The 18,684-nt window shown below is 38.7% G+C and overlaps 1 protein-coding gene and 1 long non-coding RNA gene across 2 annotated transcripts; one reads left to right on the top strand and one right to left on the bottom strand.

Moving 5' to 3' along the window:
• Nucleotides 1-2,930: 2,930 nt before the first annotated feature.
• LOC104604064 (putative alkaline/neutral invertase F) lies at nt 2,931-16,854 on the top strand. The gene is made up of 4 exons (XM_010268296.2): nt 2,931-3,592; nt 5,821-6,258; nt 10,380-10,938; nt 16,556-16,854. The coding sequence occupies exons 1-4, from the start codon at nt 3,113-3,115 to the stop codon at nt 16,852-16,854; spliced, it is 1,776 nt and encodes a 591-aa protein (XP_010266598.2). The 5' UTR covers nt 2,931-3,112.
• On the bottom strand, nt 16,075-17,736 carry LOC148801133 (uncharacterized). The gene is made up of 2 exons (XR_016083503.1): nt 16,962-17,736; nt 16,075-16,877 (listed from the first exon to the last, which is right to left on the bottom strand). It is a non-coding gene; the product is annotated as an uncharacterized LOC148801133 (long non-coding RNA).
• Between the last annotated feature and the right edge of the window lie 948 nt (nt 17,737-18,684).

Raw genomic sequence — 18,684 nt, 5'->3', positions numbered from 1 at the left:
CTTGTAGAACTTCTTAATCTCATATCTTAAATCAACTTTTAGTACATATATTAATCCTATGTTTTATAAGTATTTGCTTAATGATGTTTTTATTGGCTCTTCAAGTACAAAATTCAGAAAAAAGGTGTTTGAAATGACTATAATTTATTATGAGTTGTGACTTATAATAGATCTTTGAGTAAATCTCTCAAACTACTCCTGATCATGAAATTGATAAATTGTACCCTTATTGTTTACATATTGTCTTAAACTACCCTTACTGTTTCTAAAAATTGACATGTCGTTAAGTGCTAACAGAAAGAAACAAAATGTTGAATTTGCCCTCCATTATTCCTCAAATAAAACCTAACTGAAACAAACAAAGTGATGTCTTGGAGATGGATCAAATTGGTCTCCAACTGAACTGCAAACCCCAAAACTAAAAATTCTACCATTTTGTGTCCTCGTTGATTGGTTTCAAAACTAGATGGGTAATCTGAAAGGCCAATGATGATGAGGGCTGCACTTGTTGTCAGTATCGCCCATCATAGACACCGTTCTTTGGCATAGAGAGGGGAGGAAACTAATATCCGACAAAACCTTCTCTTCCTACAATTGGCTATTAATGGTTTCTGGAGAGAACGCAACGGCGATGATGTGCTCTCTGAAATAGGGGAGGCGAGATCGATGGGCTTACTATTGACAACACTATAGAGCTTTGCCTTCTCCGTGGCCTCACCCATTGTTCCAATAGATAAAACTGCAGAATTCCCCTTGCCAGTGGACTCTGAGCTCAAAGCCAAGGCCTTGCATTGGTGGTAGTGTCATATTTCTCTTTCTTTCTCCATTCTCTGACCTCCCCCACCCCATATTTTCATGTTTCTTCTTTTTCCATCTATTCAGGGTCCCTTCTTCAAGTGTATACCTCTGGCATCGCCTCTTCTACTAAGGGAGTGATCCACTGCCACCGCAAGTTTTTCATAATCACCCTTGATGATGTTCTGTCTACTTGTAGACCTTACCAATGTTCCACTCCAACAGCTAAAGCTACCCGTGGGGCATGGAAGCTATGGGTGGGACCAACATTTGTCTCCGCTAAAGCAACCCAGCCATATTTTAACAACAGGGCACCACCTCCTGTAGTGGTGTTGTTCTAGACCAAGTCAATTAGGTTTATAGTGAGTCATGGGTATAGATTAACAGAGATTTCAAGACTTGTATAATGTGCTTGGAAGTCGTAGTGGAATCTCTTCCCTACAACTGAGTGAGCAACGTTAAAGGTTAGACAAGGAGTGAAGACTATTGGGATGGTGGAGATGAACATGATAGATCCTGAGTTAGGCATTGGTGTGAACGAGATGGGTCATCCCTCTCTCTCTCTCTATCTATCTCTCCTGACCGAAACAAAATATGGACTATACAACTAGTTGTAAGCAATAAAGGCGTTTGATCACCGACAAGAACCCCACCATTAGAGTACTTTGTAAGACTTGGTTTTCATCAGAATTTAAGCCTCCAATCACGGGAACTTCAAGCATGACAACAAAAACAGACCACTATGCATTTCTTGGTGTTTTAGTGTGCTTTCCGTGTTGTCTCAGAAAGTGAGGTTCATCTTCAATTTTTGACCGTAAAGGATTCAATCTGGGTGGAACCACTGCAATGAACACAGAGGTGAACAAAGACGACATGTTCTGGGTGCCAAGGTACTTAACATGAGCACATGTCGTCGAAAACTTGGGTGTCTCTAGTGTATCCAATCCTTATGCCAGTTCTTTTTTTCTTTCGAGAAATCTGGCGAGAAACGATTGGAATGGTTGTTATTACAGTTGAGGAAGAAGAAGAATAAGAATAAGAAAGGAGAGAGAGAGAGAGAGAGAGAGAGAGAGAGAGAGAGAGAGTGGGGGCTCAGGGCGAGGGTAATATTGGGTTTTGAAAAAATTTTATAGGTCACATGGGGTCACATGTGCATAAATCGTGACAGAGCATTAACACATGCTAATGGTAGGGATAGAGTTGGAAACAGTAGGGATAACGTTAGACAATATGTAAATAGTAAGGGTATAGTTTGTTAATTTTGTGATCGGTAGGGGTTGTTTAAGAGATTTATCTTTTATGAGCATCAAGCTATGGGTGGTAAAACAACAAAGAGGAGATAAAGAATAAAATATTCAAAAACATAAAATATGTTATTAAGGTTTTAATATTTCTAATTAGGATTAAGTGAAGTGGTTATCTTAAAAGAAATAAATGATAGTATGCGGTGAGGGCTATACAATTATCGTGCATATAAACAGATCAATATATCATATATATAATATATATATGATATGTACTATAGAGTCGGGTTCGAGTTGGATCGGATTACCTGAGGGGTTAGCCCTAACTCAACCTAAAATAAATTTGGATTCATAAATTTCAACCCTAACCCTAATTCAAGCATCAATCCGACTTTTTCGAGTTGGATTCGGGCCTATACCCGGTCCAAGTTGCAGCCTTACTCAATGAGGAGCAGATCCAATTGCAAGAGGTGTGGGTTCATGGCGTGTAAATTATCATGTTTCCACAGTCCTTTGAACAACCATGGCATTCGGTTAATAAATCGATTTGGTCGAATTGGGATGACCCTGGTCGGATCAGATGGAGCCTATTTATAAATATATTATTTATATTATATTTTTATAAATTTATTATATTATTTATTCTTTTATAAAAAACATGTATATATAGGTTAGCTAGCGCATCACACTAGAACTCATACTCCAAGCCACGGACAGCACGATGGAGAGTCGGGACAATAACTATTTCCGAAATCCGAAATAACCCAAATACGAAACCGGATTTGGTCTCATCAATTTGTGTTCACACCGTTTTCAGTCTTTTTAAGCCGTGTATTGGGAGACCTCTATGAATAAAAAGATACAAGTTGAAGATGTTCTTACTGTATGGCTGAAAAGGGCTATGAGAACGGCGTCTCTACAAATTTATGAGCATCAAATCTGCTTTCCCCAAATACCTTCTCTAAATCCATGGCAGGTGCCAAGTGGCTACTTTTCAGTAAGGGTATTTCAGTAATATCAAGTACAAGGTAATGTTCTTCCCTGATTCGCTTTAACGGCCAACCGTACATGATATGATCTTAATTGTGGGCATTACATTTCCTCGACACTTTACAAACTGCGCTTCCCTCTCCCCCCTTCGTCTCTCTCTCTCTCTCGTGAGTCGTGAAATGGCTTCGTCTTCCCCAACTTCACTCACCGGCTCGGATCATTCGGATGCAGACCACGTTTCACTCGAAATATCTCATCTCCCGGACGGGGAATCAGAAAGGCAGAATGAGCCTGTGATCACGTTAAACTCCGAAGAGTGCTTGGATGATCAGAAGCTCACCAGGATCCCGTCATTGAAGCCATCGCCCAGCGTTCACATCACCATGGACAGCCACCTGTCACCGGGAAACCGGACTAATGCCTCGCAGGTGAATGCGGAGAATACTTGCTTAGTGGATGAAGCGTGGGAGAATCTGACGAAATCGGTTGTTTTTTACAAGGGAAAGCCGATTGGAACTCTCGCCGCTCTAGACCCTAGCGCCGACGCGTTGAACTATAACCAGGTATATACTACCACACCTCTCTCTCTCTCTCTCATGTCATTGAATTCAAAGTTGCATAGTTTATTGTGACGTCTTATTGATCACTTGTTGATCTCGGGTTAGTATCGGTTCAGCACGAGGTCACTTCTGCTGTATTCATGTGTGGATTAGTTTCTCTATTGGATATTTTTTGTCTCTGCCTGTATTCGTCTAAATAGTTAAAGATCTGCTTCGTTTGTTAATAAATCTGTAAAGATGAGATTAAAGATCTGCTTCGCGCCATTGTCTCTGCTTGTAAATAGTTAAAGATCTGCTTCGCGCCATTGTCGTTTTTGCTTTGAAGGCGCTATCGTCCTACTTTTTAATAACATTCATTACTAGAAACAACAAAACAAACAGCCAAAGAAACACAGAAACTAAACACCAACAAAACAAAGCAACAAAAGGAAAACCATAAAAACCACCATTACTGAGGATGAAGACCCCCTGCTAATAGATTTATAGCGAGTCTTATACCAAGTACCAACCCGATGTAAATCATGCTTACAAAAAAAAAATGTAAATCATTAAATCAATGACAATTGCATTGTTTTTGTTTTTTTCGTAAATCAGTTGTATGGATTTCAAAACTAATTTCTTTGTTGTTTGCATCAAGGCTTTCTAAAATTTTATTAAATTCAGTTTGGAGAGTCTGGATCACCTGCCAATAAAATACGTTTCAACACACTTTCAACATCATCTGACACTACACATCTGATCAGGGCGGATCCCACTTTTATGGTCGTCTCAGTCTCATGGTGAGATGTGTGGTGTTGGACCATATTAGAAAGGTGTTGGAACATGCTTTCATGTTTTGTTGGTAGGTGATCCCAAGTTTAGAAGAGCACAAATACAACTGTGTAAATATATATAAGATAATACAAAATACAAGATTTTGCACTCTACATTTTTTTTGATTGTGCACTCTACATATTTCTATTTATACTCCTCTCAAAATACAAAACTGTGAGCATGACTACTGTCTAATAAGTAGCGAAATTGCTTGAAAATGAAACATATAGGTGGATAAACACTAAGCCGGGCCGAATTCACACAACCCAGCCTTGCTTAGGTGGATTTGGGCTGGGCCTAAAAACTCTAGGTTTAGCCATGTCTAATGCGGTTTAAATACAAGATTAAGATCCAATTACATTCTGCTTTTGCCTTGTTGGTGACTCCAGATCTCCTACCCAGAAAAATTCTAACTACCCCTACCCACAAAGACATTACCTTAGTGCATTAGAAATATCTCCCCATGCATAATAATATGTAAGAGGATGAGATGTTCCTTATATGTAATTGTTATGAATAGGTGTAGACAGAATTGTTGTCGTGGGTAGAAAATTCAGACTAGATTACAGTTCGATCGCTTGATGAAAAACTGGGAATTGATATTTGGAGCTAATCTTTGCAAGCTTATAAAACCCACCACTCACAAGTCACAGCCCGTGGCCTTCTATGAGCGAACAAGAGATGAAAATGGTAAAAAAAATTAGAATTTCTTCTTCAAATTGGCCAGGTTCGGAGGTTTTTTTTTTGTATCGATAAGTTTCACCAGGAATTTTCAATTCAACAGCTTTAGCTTTAGTTCAACCTCCTCTCTGTTAGGGTTGCAAATGGTATCCATTTAAATCCAGCAGTACTTATATCTAAGTATTTACTAGTAAAATGAAGATATATTTATTAGTAAAGTAGCGGGGCATCTGTAATTCTGACCAGTTTTAGAATGATTTATGAGTGGTGTGCAATATCTGAAACCGGTTCGATTTGAACCCAAATATTATCCACGCATATCCAATTTGAACCTGATCAGTTTGCAGGTCCAGACTGTGCTCCAGAGAGGACCCCTTAGGCTGTGTTTGGCTGTAATGTAAATAAATTGCACTGGTGCAAAATTATGACAGTACAAATGGTTCAAGTGTAAATTCTGATTTATTTTTGTTTTAAATTTTAGCTTATTTTGTTTGATTGCAGAGTAAATGAAATAAATTAAGATATGGAGCAGAATAAAATAAAATCCAAAACAAAATTAAAAATGAGAATTTACATTTTTTTATTTGTACTTTCATGCATTTATACTAGTGCAAATAAAATTACACTGCAACTAAACACAGCCTTAGTTTTATAATGTAATGCTTCTAAGTTCTAAGGTACAAAAGCTAATGAAGTACAACAATCTATTTACAACTGGCCATTTTATTTTTCGGCAGGTGTTCGTGAGAGATTTTGTGCCTAGTGGATTAGCCTACCTAATGAAACCGCAGCCAGAGCCAGAGATCGTGAAGAACTTCTTGTTGAAAACCCTCTACCTCCAAGGTTGGGAAAAGAGGATCGACAACTTCACTCTTGGTGAAGGTGTTATGCCTGCTAGTTTCAAGATCCAGTATGACTCACACCGTGGGAAAGACACTTTGGAAGCGGATTTTGGGGGGAGTGCGATTGGGAGAGTGGCACCTGTTGATTCAGGGTTCTGGTGGATTATTCTTCTCATGTCGTATACCAAGTGCACAAGGGATCGTACGCTGTCTGAGATGGCCGAGATGCAAAGGGGGATGAGGTTAATACTGAACCTTTGCCTTGCTGATGGTTTCCACACCTTTCCAACTCTACTATGCGCGGATGGCTGTAGCATGATAGACAGAAGGATGGTAAGCTTTCTTCTCTTCACTCCCATAGTCCCCTATCCCCTCCACCTCCCTCTTTTAATTATTTATATTTTATATCTAATATTTTTTATCAAATGGGCTAGGTATCGTTTTGTGTAATATCCATAGGCCGACAGAGCTCACCTTTGCCCTTAATCGCCCAATTTAGTTTTGCCCTTAATCGCCCAGATATTTGAAGCCCAATTTAGTGCCAGTTTCGGAGGGCTTTTGGATGCGGCTTCTGGTGTTTTGAGCTGGCCTCGTACAGAAATGCCAGAAGCTATTTTTGACAAAAATCTGGAAAATCAATCACTGTGCTCCGGATACAAAAAAACACAATTGAAATAGAAAGTTACTTCAGGTAGTTCCTCTGGAACATGGGTGCTCAACCACCACAATTGAATCAACGCACCTTGCCTCCAATGCAGAAGCCCTAGCCTCCTAAATGGCTCAATGTTATGGCCTTATGAGTGTATCTTAAATCTGGGACACATGATAGGTATACAAGTCTGGGCCTCATAGGTTGCTACATGCCTTATTTCTTCAAGAAAACAGCAGATAGATAATACATGGGTCCCAAGTCTCAACTATGGTTACAACAGTAGCAAAATCAGTCTTTACATCACTGATTGGTTCAGCTGATGTATGTAATACCCATCTGATGGTGCATTTCAATGCCCCGACACTGTTCTGTGTATCCCAGACCCATAAGTCTCATGTCCCCAGACTCAAGTTTTAGTCAAATCCTCTCTTCCCGGACCCATATGGGGACACAGGATCCATTTATGACTGCAGGGGATAAATAAAGTTGTGACCTATCCCATGTTCCGATGATCGATAATAGAGGTGCCAATGGACTTGTTTTTGGATTGGACCCTTCCAAATCAAAATCAATTTGGATGGATTGGACGAACTAATAAGACATTGAATTTGACCAGTTTGGACTTAATGGTCCAAAGTATTTACTAGATTGGATTGTACTTGGTTCATTCATTATAAATTTATATTGAATTGAGTTGGATTAAGCCAATATCTGATCCATTGATAAAAATTAAAATTTAGGTGTCAATGGACTAGATTTGGATTAGAATTAATTTAGTTAAAATCAATTTAAACAGATTGAACGGTCTAAACATTAAATTAGACAGATCCAAAATGGGCCAAAATATTCATTAAATTGGATTGAACCTGATCCATTTGTAATGGACTCACATTAGATTGAATCGAATTAGACCAAATCCAGTCTAATTGACACCCTAATCGATAGTAAAGATCTATCATTAGGAACAGTCCGACCCATTAAAATTATTCCATGTCACTAAGTCCTATCTAGTGTAACGATTGACTAATGCCTTAATTAATCCTTCCGTTAGATACTATTTTAAAGAAATACCTATTTTTATGCATTAATTAAATATTTCTAAAAATAAAAATATAATAATTTTGGGTGGTCCGTAACTCTTTTTCTGATGCATGAATTTGCTTTACTAGGCTTAGAGAATTAATTTGCATATAATTAAAGAGAGAATGGGAAATTTGCATATAATTAAAATAGATATTTTTATTTTTATTTCTTTTCTAAGCCTAGTAAAGCAAATTCATGCATGGAAAAAGAGTTACAGATAGGGGTGAGCAAAAAAAACTGAAAAACCGAACTGATCGAAAAAATCGATCGAAACCGAACAAAAAATCGGTTAATCGAATCGGTTGGTTCGGTGTTTTTAAAAAACTAAAGGTACCGGTTTGGTTTCGGTTAGCCAATTTAAAAAACCGGCAGTTAACTGAACCGACCGGTATACATGTTTTTCTATATATTTATGTATACTATATATATATTATAAATTAATAAATATGCATTATATATTTATAATATATAATATATTATTTATTTTTTAAAATATAATATTTTATATATATTTATAATATTTATATATACTTTTAATAAATATTATAAAGTCAAAAAACCGATGAACCGAATCGATCAACTGGTTAGCCATCTAGTTTCGGTTCAATTCCAATTACCGATTTTCCAGAAGCTGATACTACTGATCGGTTCACAAAAAAAGCCCACGGTTCGGATAAACCATGAGCACTCCTAGTTACAGACCACCCAAAATTATTATATTTTTATTTTTAAAAATATTTAATTAATGCATAAAAATAGGTATTTCTTTAAAATAATAACTAACGGAGGAATTAATTAAGACATTAGTCAATCGTTACATTGCTGGAATAATTTTAATGGATTAGTAGAGAGGGGAATAGAGGGAAGTTAGTAGGAAATCCGGACTGCATTAGGAATGTTCTGCTTAGAAGGATTATAACAAAAAAAAAAAAGAAAGTTATGTCTCTGCATGTAAATCGATGATATGAAATAACTCCTTTGAAGTATATAAATAAATGTGCATATAATGATGATTACCATATTTCTAATTGGGATGATTTAAGGGTGTTTGTCATTGTACCTGGGGTTGATAAACATAAAAAGCATGTTTTGAATATGTGAGAGGCACTTTGTGCAAAAAATGTCAAAGATAGTACACCCTCCGGCCCTCCCAGCACTCCCGGTAGCTGGAACCAATATTGAAGATTTGAAGAGAGTGCTTTTTCATATGCATGATTTTGTATTTTAAAACAAAAGCATTGTCAAACCATCAAAAACAATTTGACTCTTCTGATGTGATCATTGTTTTTTTATATTATTCTGAAAAGCAAATTTACAACACTCCCTCAATAGTTGAGTCTTGGAGCTTACTAATAGGAGGAGGAGAAAGAAAGAAAGGAAGTTTTTATTCTTCGTATAGTTGGCAAGCTCCAGAACCACGAATCTCCCATTTGGTCTGGTATCTTGGACACCAAAATATTGTTAGATGTTTTTTTTCCTTTTTTTTTTAAACCCAAGATTTTGGTCTAAATACAGTGGGAGACAGGTTGCTAGTCAGGGTGACTTAATAAGTCCATGCTCACTCAGGACTCGGGAGGTGTTCGCCAAACGCCAATATAAATGATTTTATTTTTGAAAACAAAAACAACTTACCATATCATACAAAAATAATATAAGTTTGCTGATGTGTTAGTTATTTTTTGGATAAAATATGAAAACCTCCCTCTGTACGATCGTAATAACCTTTCCTAAGATTTTATTTTAACAAAAATCCTCTCCTATAGTTTTACAAAAACTTGCAATTACCTTCTTTTATCTTTGTCTCAATCAAGGTTCAAAAAATCGATATATATCCGCCGATATATATTCTATCAGGAGTTTCTAGATATACCCCTACAGAGGGTGTATTGGGGTTTTAAATGGTTCAGGGGGTGGATGGACCTTAAACCGGCCCCTCTGAATCGGATTTGAAAAAAAAAATTATAAAAAAAACAACTGATATGCCTCTACTTGCGTATCGAACATATTGATATTTTGAATCTTGGTCTCAATAATGAATACTTCAAAGTTACAAAATCATCCCTACAATTTATTAGGACATCTTTCAATATAATTCAAAATGCTAGATTTGCCCTTTTAGACTTCACTAGACCTAAAGTTTTGGTGAAGTAAAATTACTTTATTCTTTTCATCTAACTTGGGGAATTTTTTAATGAAAAGTAAAAAGAATTTTTTGGAGGTATTTTAATAAATTTCATATGAATTGATTGATATAAGGGTAAAATGATTATTATAAACTTAATGCATTTGGCCAACATTTTTCGTCCAAGACACACGAGGGAGGTGATTGTAGGTTTTTAATACTATGGAGGAGGTTTTTGTAAAAATGAAAACTTAGGGGAATTTTTGTATTTTACCCTATTATTTTTAATGAACAAATGTGCCCTCAGTTTGGATTTCCAAGAAGTTCCCTTTGTTATTATTCTACTGACACCCTTAGATCATGGAAAAGATTTTGTCTTGAAAGACCTAGCTAGGATGACAATTTTTTCTATTTCCCTAATCCTTGTGGGAAAATCGATCATAGAAAACAAAAATTCTACCATTTCATTTCTAACTAATGACTAATGATGGCAAAATCGATCGTAGTTGAAGTTTGTAATTCCAAAATAAACAAATGCTGTGTTGAAGATTTTTTTTTCCCAGACAGTTTACTGTTGGAATTCGGAACGTGAAACAGGGCATTTATGGGTACTCAATAGAGATCCAGGCCCTATTCTTCTTTGCACTTAGGTGCGCAAGGCAGATGCTAAAGCCCGAGAGTGGCGGCAAGGAATTGATAGAGAGGATCGACAAGCGGGTCACAGCCCTGAGCTACCACATCCGCACCTACTTCTGGCTTGACTTCACCCAACTAAACAACATCTACCGTTACCGCACCGAGGAGTACTCCCACACTGCTGTCAACAAATTCAACGTCATCCCCGACTCCATTCCTGACTGGGTGTTCGATTTTATGCCTTTACGAGGTGGGTATTTCGTTGGTAATGTCAGCCCAGCTCGCATGGACTTCCGATGGTTCTTGGTCGGCAATTGCATTGCGATCTTGAGCTCTTTGGCCACACCGCAGCAGGCCACAGCCATTATGGATCTGCTTGAGGAGCGGTGGGAGGACTTGATAGGAGAGATGCCCTTGAAGATCGTGTATCCAGCGCTGGAGGGTCACCAGTGGAGGATCGTCACCGGCTGTGATCCGAAGAACACACGATGGAGTTACCATAACGGCGGGTCTTGGCCAGGTAAGTCATGAATGTACTATGTAATTCTACAGCCTCTCCTATGTCGTTGAAACTTGTTTCATTGTAGATGATTGGTATAGAACTGGAGGGTCTAAAACAAAGGACCGCATCAGGAAATATCAATGCCGCTAGTGATCTCAACCATCCATCTGGATTTGTAGGCTAAAGGGGAGGGGTAACCCATCCCCATCCCCTAAACCCTCCAAACCTGCTGGCAGTGGGATCTAATCCCGTATCTCTACAATGGGTGGCTAGAGAACCTATCAATTCAACCACCAAATGTTACCTGACAGCTCAACGATGCCAAGTTATTTTTCAATATATCATTATTTTTATTTATATCGATCAATACACGGCGGAAAATGTGTTGGGGGGCGTTGTGGGGCGGCCTCTCGTGGGGAGGAGTTGGGGAGGAGATGTAAACTCCTCCCCACGGGAGCTGGTGGAGCAACGCATTTCCAAGGACGGGTGGCCAGACATCTCCTCCCCATAAGGACCCGCCCCACAGTACATCTCGGCCATGTATTGAGAATATTTCCTGATGATAGTGATGACAAGAAATGTTTTCAATACAGGGCGAAAATGTGTTGTGGGGCGTTGTGGGGCAGCCTCTCCTCGGATATGTGAACTCTCAATAGGAGACCTTACCAATTACCTTATAAAGCTAATATTTTTAAGGGTAAATTTCAAAGACCCCCTTTATTATGGGGTCTGTGACAAAGACCTCCGTACTTTGTTTTGCGACAAAACCCCCCCTATACTATGACTGTAAGATAAAACCCCCTTTCATTAGTTTTTCTTGAAATCTATCGTTACAATATTTTTTAATCCCCATATTACTCTTATAGACAATTGAGAGAAAAACATTGTTCATCTTCTCCAACTCATAGTACACAAACAGCATCAACAATAATCCACATTTCTCTCTCTCCCTTTCTCCCCCGATCTCTCTTCTTCCTTCTATAGGGAGTGCTCCAAAACCCAAATGCAGCAGATTCTACAGAGTCTTGTTCTCTCCTTTTCCCCAAATTTTAACAGTTATTCCTTCAAATCCCTCCCCCAGAGGTTTCTTACTATGCGAATCGAGATCCTTCATGATGATTTTACAACTTCAATCTCCAAACAATGGCCTGGTGGATATAGTCACATGAGATACGCATAAAGAGCATACGCATTGGGCTCATTCAAGCTACTCCAGAACTTCACCAGATCCCTGAAGCTCCTAAAACAGATTTTCGCAAAATACACAAAATCTTCCCTACTGTAACAATAAGCACCAACAAAATCAAAATCCCATTTTCTATTTCCATTCAAACTCTATCTCTTCATAACAAGATTTGTGACAGTGAGAAACAAACACACTTCCCCATAAATTTGTGTTTTATATTTCATAAAATCTAAACGAGATTCAGATAGGAGAAACCAAATGTTCAAGGCTTACTGTAGGGGCTCAGCCATCCCCCATATCTGTCCTCTAGTTCTTGTGGCAGGTCGTGATGATACAAGGTCACAAACGGTTCGATCCTTGCAAACACGTACAAGCCTTTGTTACAGACGATAAGAGGAAATGGGGTCACTGTAACTTTGGAGGAGAAGCTCTGAGGCGCGTCTGAAGACACTATCTTTAGAACGTTATTTGCCCCCACTCAGTTTCACTGAGTTTGTTGTTGGGTTACAAGTAAATCCATTCCCGGGATACAACAGAGCCTTGGGCGAGAATCTACAACCAACAAAGTTGAAGAATTTCCGAAGAAACATTCTGTGAGACTGCGCGTGTGTATGGCACAATGAGGCGCTTTAGAGGTGCACTTTGCTTGCACCCGCGTGGCTCGCGAAGGGCAGCTTTGGTTTTGATGCGATGATCACCATTGATCATCGTTGATGAGATCAACGGTCACGATTCAATCTGGTGTGATCACGAGATACAATTCAAAGTTAACAATCATTAACTGTTAACTACTTTTTAAGTAGTCACAATGTTTGAAACTGTGATTGTTCAAGTTGCATTCTTTGAAGTGGCACCTACCTTTTCTTCATAGCTCTTCATAAACTATTTAAGGAGCATGAATCGGACTTCAAAAATACACAATTTCAAAATCCACTTTCTCTCTCTCTCTCTCTCTTAGTCCGGTCTGTTGCGCGTTGCACGGTATCAAACCCCTATACTCTCCTTTACTATTTCTAAGGAGTGTAAATTAGCTTTTATTAAAATACTGAAAACAAAGCTTATAATTTTCTAATGTGGGACAAGTTCAAAATTGGGTTTTGTAAGAGAAAAGCTAATTTTTCAGTCAACTGTGCAGGTACAATTTCTCATATAATTGACCAATCAAACCCATCGGATTTAATCTCTCATGAGATTAAAATCCAACAGTTGCCTCTGTAGATGTTGTGTCTATCACCCAAGTGAACGAAATCAAAATTAATTTCCAAAATTCCAAACAAAGATGGAGAGAGAGAGAGAGGGAGAGAGGCCGGTGGTGGATTCGCCACCGCTGAGTTTGAATTCGCCGTTGCAATCAGTTGCAGCGGTGAAAGTCGATGACGGGTTTGAAGGCGGAGGCGACAATGGAAGTGGAGGAGGAGGGGTTGCTCTTCTGGTTGCTATAGGGGAGGAGAGAAAGGGAGATCGACAACCTCTCAGAATAAGCCATGTCTATGTCCAGGCCCTCTTCGAAGACTTGACAATTCCGCGCGAGACGAAGTGATTCACTCCTGTAAACATGTCAAGGACAAAATCGGATATGATGCTGAGGAAAAATACAGAGATGCGATGAACAAAGTGAGGGGAAAATATTGCTGAGGTAGAGAACAATTGCGGCAATAATCCTTGATCTCTCTTTCTCTCTCCTTATCGCCATTGTTGTTCGTGTATTCGAGGTTAGGGAAGATGAATAGTATTTTTCTTATTACAAGGGTAATATGGAGATTAAAAAAATACTGTAATAACAAATTTCAACGGAAAGTTAATGGAAGAGGGTTTTTATCTCACGGTCATAATATAGGGGGACTTTGCCACAAAACAAAACTAGAGGGGGTCTTTCTAATTTACCCTATTTTTAATAAGGCACAAGGTTTGACATAATATTTTGTCTTTTTGACTGAGCTTTAGATATTCAAAAATCACTGGAATCGTTTTTTTTTTTTTTGAGAAAAAAAAATTGGTACTTTTAGGTGAGGTGGCAGATAATATTTTGCGAAGTTTTTGCTCCTACGGTCATATGACAAGGTTAGGCCTAAAACTTTGGCTCCTCTTATAAAAGACTAAACAGTTGTCACGGTAAATGTAATTTTATCCTTGTTTTTCAAAAATTTGGTACTTATTGGATGGTTTTTTATGGGAGAATGACGGTTCAGCCTAAGGTCAAAATTTTTAGGCCCAAAGTACAGTTGGGGTAGGTGCTAGTTCGGAATTGATGTTAATTTACAGGCGGACATTGGTGTATAAAGTGGGAGTATTTGACACTTTGAATGTTTATTGGTCTGCAGTGGAATTCAAAAATCTGCAGTGGGTCTACTTTTCTGTTTTTCATTGAGATTAGGGCCCTAATATCAATAAAAATAAACCTTTTAATATAATTTTTAAAATAGGTTAACTTTTTAAAAAATACATCAAAGAATGGCAAAAACACTGTTCATTTTCTTCCTCCTCCAAACCACTTCCGCCCCCTCCAAACCATTGTTAAACTCTCTCGGGTTCATCAAAGAAGCTGAGAGGATGCACATGGTGGCTCTAGCCAAGCTCAACCTTCTCGTCGGAGCCCATGGCACTGGTACTACTTTGGTCATTGCCCAACTGTTTTGGCCCTTCATTCTCAAGCACCCTTTCAGTAGATACGTGGGCATAGGCTATACTGATTTGGTCGCCACTTTCACCTTCTTGTTCTGACTATGGCCAATAGTTTTTGGAGAAGATCATGATACAAGCAATGGTCGGAGATGGGAGCAAGCTCTTCGATTGTTCTACCAGAGGGCGACTACGACACGCACTGTCCAACTTGATGAAGAAAGCCTCCATGTTTTTGCTCTAGAGTTTTGGCATCTCTAGTTGTTTCTCTCTCCCAATCTCCGATCTCCTTCACCGTCGATATTTACTTGTATGGTCTTTGGTCTCCTTCTTAATGCTCTCACTGATATTTGCAAAGCAAAAGTAGTGTTTGTTTGTTTGTTTCTATATTTGCTTGCCATTGGCATTGAAGAATATCATCATATTATCGAGAGCATTGTAAAAATGTTAGACGAGTTGAAGTTATCGTGGGACTGGGGCGGAGGTCGATTTGGAGATTTTCATCTTCTTGGTCATCGAAGCAGACGGAGGTGGGCGGAAGTAGGCGAGGCAGAGGCGAAGGTGGGCAGTAGATTTACATTGCCAAAGGTGGGCGGAGGCGGCGATGGATTAGTGTTACCGGAGGTGTTCATCTTCTTATTTCTCTCTCTTTCTCTTTCTCTCTCTCTCTCTCCCACACAACACTAAAGGCGGAAGTGGTTTGGTGGAAGAAGAAAATGAAATGTTTTTTCCCTTCTTTATATCTTTTTTAAAAAGTTAATCTATTTAAGAAATTATATTAAAAGATTTATTTTTATTGATATTAAGGCCCAAAATTACCTTATTATCCCTTTTTCATTTTACAACATTTTACACATTAGGCTGGGTACCCCACCACCTATTCCTAAAACCCCCACTTACCGTGGCCATAATGGGAATATATCCCAGGTATAGCTGCTGTACCGATACCCTAGTGAATTTTGATGATTTTCATTGGTTAGTGTCGATACCCCCCAGTGAATTTTGATGATTTTCATTGGTTAGTGTACTCTTAGTACAAGGCCGCAAGAGTAAGAGATCCAATTTGCCGCAAAACGCCTCAGTACAAGGTCCTAAGTGTAGATTCGAACTGCAGCAAAACAAAACGAGTTTGAATCAGGTAGATATTTTGAATTGGTAGTTAGGAAATTTTGTGACACCTGTGGCCTGTCATTAAGAGTTGTGAATTTTGTCCCAGCATGCCACTACAGCGGGATGTTAGGAACATCTCCATTGTTCCTTCGTGGTGAGATGTTCTTAATTTACGGCTGTAGTGCCTTGTTGGTGACACTTGTGACGCTATGATGGGACTTGATCCGGACTATTTTGATTTACATATACTCATATTATTCTTGAAATCATTTAAACAAAATTTGAATACAGCTGTCAAAAATATTTACAGAATAATTACTGTGTGTTCACAATTACCTTTTAATCCGATTTCGGATATCTCCGGATCTGCTACCGATTACTTCGTTCCCACATTTATACCCACAGAACACTGCCACCGTGTATTGGGAACATTTTCCTACGAATGAAAAGAGTCTTATGTCCTGTGGGTAGGGATGTGAGAACTAGTTGGTACTTGATAGCAGATTTTTTTTTTCTTGGGGGAAGGGGGATATTGGCCAGAGAAAAAAGAAGGTCGGGGGAAGAAAAGCCAAAAATGTTTCTCTCGAACATAATAGTGAAGCTATTAACTAGCCGCCCGCCGGCTCCCCTTATTGGTTTAGAATGGGGGTTGAGAATAAAGAACTGTTGATATATATATATATATAATATGATGTATTGATGCATTGTAGTGGGGTGCAGTTCTGTTATGGCTACTGACGGCGGCGTGTATCAAGTGCGGTAGGCCACAGATAGCCAAGAGAGCCATAGAGCTGGTGGAGCAACGCATTTCCAAGGACGGGTGGCCAGAGTACTACGACGGTAAGACTGGGCGGTACATTGGAAAACAAGCTAGAAAATACCAGACGTGGAGCATCGCCGGCTATCTGGTAGCAAAGATGATGATAGAAAACCCTTCAAATCTCCTTATGATCTCTCTCGAGGATGACAAGAAAATTGCCAAACCTAGGCTTACCCGGTCTCTTTCCTGGACATGTTGATCTCTGCGTGTCACGACCCTGCACTGCACAGAAATGAAACGTGATTGATGCTTGAAAGAGAATATATATAAAAAGAACACAACAGGTTGAAGGCTTGTTGGGGTTACATTCTAACCATACGCCAGTTGGCAGTAGCACACAGGTTGAGGGCTTGAATATTGATTGGGGAAGTTCACCTTCACCGATATGCTCCTCTACTTCTCAGAAATTTCTCCTTTATTCTATCGTACTGCTCCTGGCTCCATACAAGCAGAGCTCCCCAACATACTGAAACTCTTCTATAAAGATTTTACTATGACTTCATTTCTTTTACTACGAAATATTTGTTTTAGTTTGACCGGTAGATAACACACAGAGAGAGGGAGAGAGAGAGAGAGAGAGAGAGCTTATCTGGTGCTTCATCCATAGAGAAAATCAGGCTAAGCATGTTTTTGAAAGAGGTAGAAGGATAAATTACCTCCAGTTTAACGTTGCTTGCTCAGATGAGTATCGCAGTACCAGGTCTAGCAGATAGCTAGAAATATAATGCGAAAAGTGGCATTATAAGCATCGGAGAGAAGTGGCAGTTGGAATACTCATTTGAGCAAGAAACATTAAAAGGAGGGGAAGCAAATTAACACCTTAATCCGATTCTGCAGTCTGAACCCCCTTCTCAAGCAGTTGCACCTCCCCTTCTCAGCAGCCGTGATTCTCTCTAGCTAGTCTCTGCTGAGATCAATGCTCACCCTAAATATGAAGATAAAAGATATATATAGGGAGAGAAAACAAAGCGGACCCCCATATAATGGACTATTGTTACCAAAATACCCCCATCCGAAGGCCCGAGGTTAACAACCGGTGCGGTGAACGGTGGACCCAAGAAAGACGGTTCAGCGTGTTCGATCTACAACGAGAATAGTTGCTGCATTGTGATCGTGACTGTCTACCTTTTCCGGTCAATTACTAATATGACCTTCATTTTTTAAACTTATTTTGATTTACAAAAAGAATTCATTTTCATTAAGAAATAGCATAATGCCACTGATTACAGAATACTGTCTCAGCTGTTTCCGTCCTTCGATGAGCCCGATTAGAAATTTTGAATAGGTTGTGCATCCCAAGTCACCATACATTCACTTATTTGTTTAACAGGGTACGTTGGTCAACAACTCCAAATCCAATTTGAATCAGGTGGGTGCTTGACTGGATGGCCGTGACTCAGATAGACCCCTTTTGTAGTATCACTCTAATTCTATTTCTCGATCTCTTCTATCAAAAAGAAAAAAAAAAAAAACTGTTCTTCTCTAATATAATTTTTCGTTTACCAGAAAAAAAAAATAAAGTCCAATTTTCAATTAGAGGGCTCATTCCGGTTCAATTGTATCTTCTCCCTGACGTCCTAACGGGAGATTTCTATGCTTCAGCGACGTCGAGATATTTTTATCGTCCAGGTCCAGCCAATCTAAACCATTGATCTCATGGGTTCTCCACTGAGGTGGATTCAAGCCGAGTCAAACTGAATACTTGGTTATTTGAGTTACGTTCATTGAAATTGAGTTAGGTTCGAGTTCGATTCGAGTTACAAACTTGAGCTCGAGCTCGGCTCGGCTCATAGATCGCAAGTTCGAGTTCAACTCGGCTCGAGCTCGACTGCAAGTCAACTTTTTTCTAAAAAAAAATAAAAAAATATACATATAAAAATATTTTTTATTTTACATACAAAAAATTAAGAATTATACAAATTATTTATTATATATATAATAAAAAATATAAATATAAAAATATATTTATTTTACATACAAAAAATAAGGATTATAAAAATTATTTATTATACATAAAAAATAAAAATTA

This window comes from Nelumbo nucifera, chromosome 3 (assembly GCF_055504915.1).
Source record: "Nelumbo nucifera cultivar China Antique chromosome 3, China Antique-T2T, whole genome shotgun sequence".
NCBI lineage: Eukaryota > Viridiplantae > Streptophyta > Magnoliopsida > Proteales > Nelumbonaceae > Nelumbo > Nelumbo nucifera.
Note: the sequence above shows the minus strand (reverse complement) of the source record. Positions and strands in the feature narration are given on the sequence as shown.